Here is a 2,782-nt window from a genome sequence, read left to right as displayed (position 1 = left end):
TTGGTCCTTGGTTGGTCCTTGATTGGTCCTTGATTGGTCCTTGGTTGGTCCTTGATTGGTCCTTGATGGACCTTGACTGGATCTTGGCTGGTCCTCGGTCAGTCCTTGGCTGATCCTTGATGGCCCTTGGTTGGTCCTTGGCTGGTCCTTGATGGACCTTGACTGGACCTTGGCTGGTCCTCTGTCAGTCCTTGGCTGACCCCTTGATGGTCCTTGGTTGGTCCTTGATGGCCCTTGGTTGGTCCTTGGGTAGTCCTTGGTTGGCCCTTGGCTGGTCCTTGATGGCCCTTGGTTGATCCTTGGTTGGTCCTTGGTCAGTCCTTGGTTGGTCCTTTGGTAGTATTTGATTGGTTGTTTTAAGTCTGGTCTGAAGGCCCACCTTTATTCTCTTCCTTCACTGTGTGAGTTCTATGGTTCTATGTGTTGTTTACTGTTTTAGCTGATTGTTATAATTCATTTTATTTATATTTTTTATTTTTCTCTTATATTATTTTATGATTTTATTATGTATTCTATATGTGCAGCACTTTCTGTTTTATCTGCTATATAAATGAAGTTGATTGGGTTGGATGATGGTTCTCTGCTGCGGTAAGCTAAGCCCCCGATCTCCGAGAATCCTAGATCCACCCCTGCTAACGCCAAAGATGCTCCCGCCTCATCACATGGACGCTGTTTCATGTTATGATCGTTGTCTGGGCAACAGCAATGTTTTACGTCATCGTGGCGATGGTCAGCCGATCATATGGCGTAACGCCACCAGCATGAAGCAGGAAGAGAGCAGATCTGGTACCTACACTCACCGATACTCATGGAAGGAACCCGAGTCTTGCTGCTGTATCTGATTATTCAGATCTACGAACCACAGAAGAGATGAAGCTAATCATCTCTGATGCTGATTTAATCCTCAGCACCAATGAGGAGGAACAGCACAGCTCCATCTTCACCCGCTGTGAAGACAGACGAGGCTTCAGGCTGAAAGAACAGGTCCAGTTCCACCTGTACATCAGCTCCTCCCCCTGTGGAGACGCCCGCATCTTTTCACCTCACGAAGCTGCAGCTGAGGGTGAGGACAGCTTCTCAGCTCCTCGTTCAGAGGTTTTAGCTCGGCGCTCCGTTCTCCTGGTGTCTTTCCTAACAGATCCGAGCGACGGACTCCCTAATAGGAAGGCCCGTGGGCGGCTGAGGACCAAGATCCAGTCCGGTGAAGGAACCGTCCCTGTGGGCTGTGGTAGCACCGCTCAGACATGGGAGGGCGTCCTGCAGGGCGAGAGGCTGCTCACCATGTCCTGCAGTGATAAGATGGCCAGGTACGCGCGGATCAGGACAGGCTAACTGTTGTATAACCATTCTGGGCATGTGGGCTCCTTCAGAATAAGGTATTTCTCATCTGATATTAACTTTAGTCCAAAAGCTAGCGCGCCATTTTCTTTGCAATGCTATTAATATAAAAGTGTTTTTCTCTCAGAATCCAAACAGATGAGCAATGAACACCTGATCATCCTGAGCAGAACGTATGGGCGGTTTCAGGACGGCAACCTTTCAGCGAATGTTTTTCAGCTTCTTCTCTGTATTTTTATATAAACCCAAAGGTGGAACGTGGTCGGACTCCAAGGCTCTTTGCTGACCTACTTCACGGAGCCCGTCTACTTCTCCAGCATCATCCTGGGCAGCCTGTACCACGCCGACCACCTGTCCAGAGCCATGTACCAGAGGCTGGCTCAGATAGAGCGTCTACCACCATCCTTCACCCTGAACAGGCCTCTGCTCAGCGGTCAGTCTGCAGACTTAGTTCACTGGAAACCTGCTAGCGATATGTGAAGGCACAGAAATGACTTTAATCGCTAAGGTAGAGAAAAAGATCATCCCCACAGCATGATGCTTCCACTACTCCAACTATTCAGGTGGGCTCTGGTCCCTGGGAAACCCTGACCCATGCTGGGTTACAGGAGACCAGTCCTGCTTGAAAGCAGATCCAAGTCCTTATTAAGTCTGGATCCACTTTACTTTGCCCTCAGATTATTGTCTATTTATATCAATGACACCAGCAGCCGTTTTCCATTAACGTTCTTTAGACACATTTAGAAGTGTTATGAAATAAAGAGACCAATAAAGTTCTAACATTACAAGAATAGGCGCACAATTTTTCTTGTAAAGTTTTTAGTCTCATAAATGTTCAACTTTTTCCTTAATTTGCATGTTTCTAATCTGGTAAATTTCTGTGATTTTACTCGTAAATTAGCGTGTTTGTTCTGGTACATTTACTACCATGTTTGTAATCTCGTAAATTAGCTAATTTTTTCTCGTAAGTTTACATCTTTAGTCTTGCGATTTTGCTACATTTTTCTTTTTAGTCTAATAGGTGTTCAACTTTTTCCTTAATTTTCATGTTTCTAATCTCAGAGATTTGCTGCTATTTCCTTCTAAATTTACATGTTTCTAATCTCGTAAATTTCTGTGTTTTTACCGTAAATTTACATCTCTAGTCTTGTAATTTTACTACATTTTTTCTTCTAAATTTACGTGCTTAAAATCTTAAAATCTCATAAATTTGCTTCTAAATTTGTGTTTTTAGTCTCATCAGTTTTCAACTTTTTTCCAAAGTCTTCATGTTTAGAACATGAATCTGGGAGATTCCCTCCTTTTTTCCTTCTAAATTTGCATGTCTATAAATTCGTAAAGTTCTGCGTTATTTCACCTAAATTTGCGTGTTTGTTTTCGTCCATTCGCCACTTTGAACTCCAAAGTTGTTTTGGTCTTTGAAAGGCCCTAATGCGCAGACTGT

General features: G+C 44.2%; 1 protein-coding gene across 1 annotated transcript in view; it reads left to right on the top strand.

The window, feature by feature from the left end:
* LOC107081045 (double-stranded RNA-specific editase 1-like) overlaps positions 1 to 2,782 on the top strand; it is a gene marked incomplete at its 5' end in the record, with an annotated part of 14,695 nt that overhangs the window by 6,064 nt on the left and 5,849 nt on the right. The window contains 3 exons of the mRNA XM_015369258.1: positions 909 to 1,063; positions 1,139 to 1,307; positions 1,590 to 1,771. Coding sequence (XP_015224744.1) covers positions 909 to 1,063; positions 1,139 to 1,307; positions 1,590 to 1,771 — 506 coding nt within the window. The remainder of the gene's footprint in view (positions 1 to 908; positions 1,064 to 1,138; positions 1,308 to 1,589; positions 1,772 to 2,782) is intronic.

This window comes from Cyprinodon variegatus, unplaced genomic scaffold (genome assembly GCF_000732505.1).
Source record: "Cyprinodon variegatus isolate N-32 unplaced genomic scaffold, C_variegatus-1.0 Scaffold2748, whole genome shotgun sequence".
In the NCBI taxonomy this organism is placed as follows: domain Eukaryota; kingdom Metazoa; phylum Chordata; class Actinopteri; order Cyprinodontiformes; family Cyprinodontidae; genus Cyprinodon; species Cyprinodon variegatus.
Note: the sequence above shows the minus strand (reverse complement) of the source record. Positions and strands in the feature narration are given on the sequence as shown.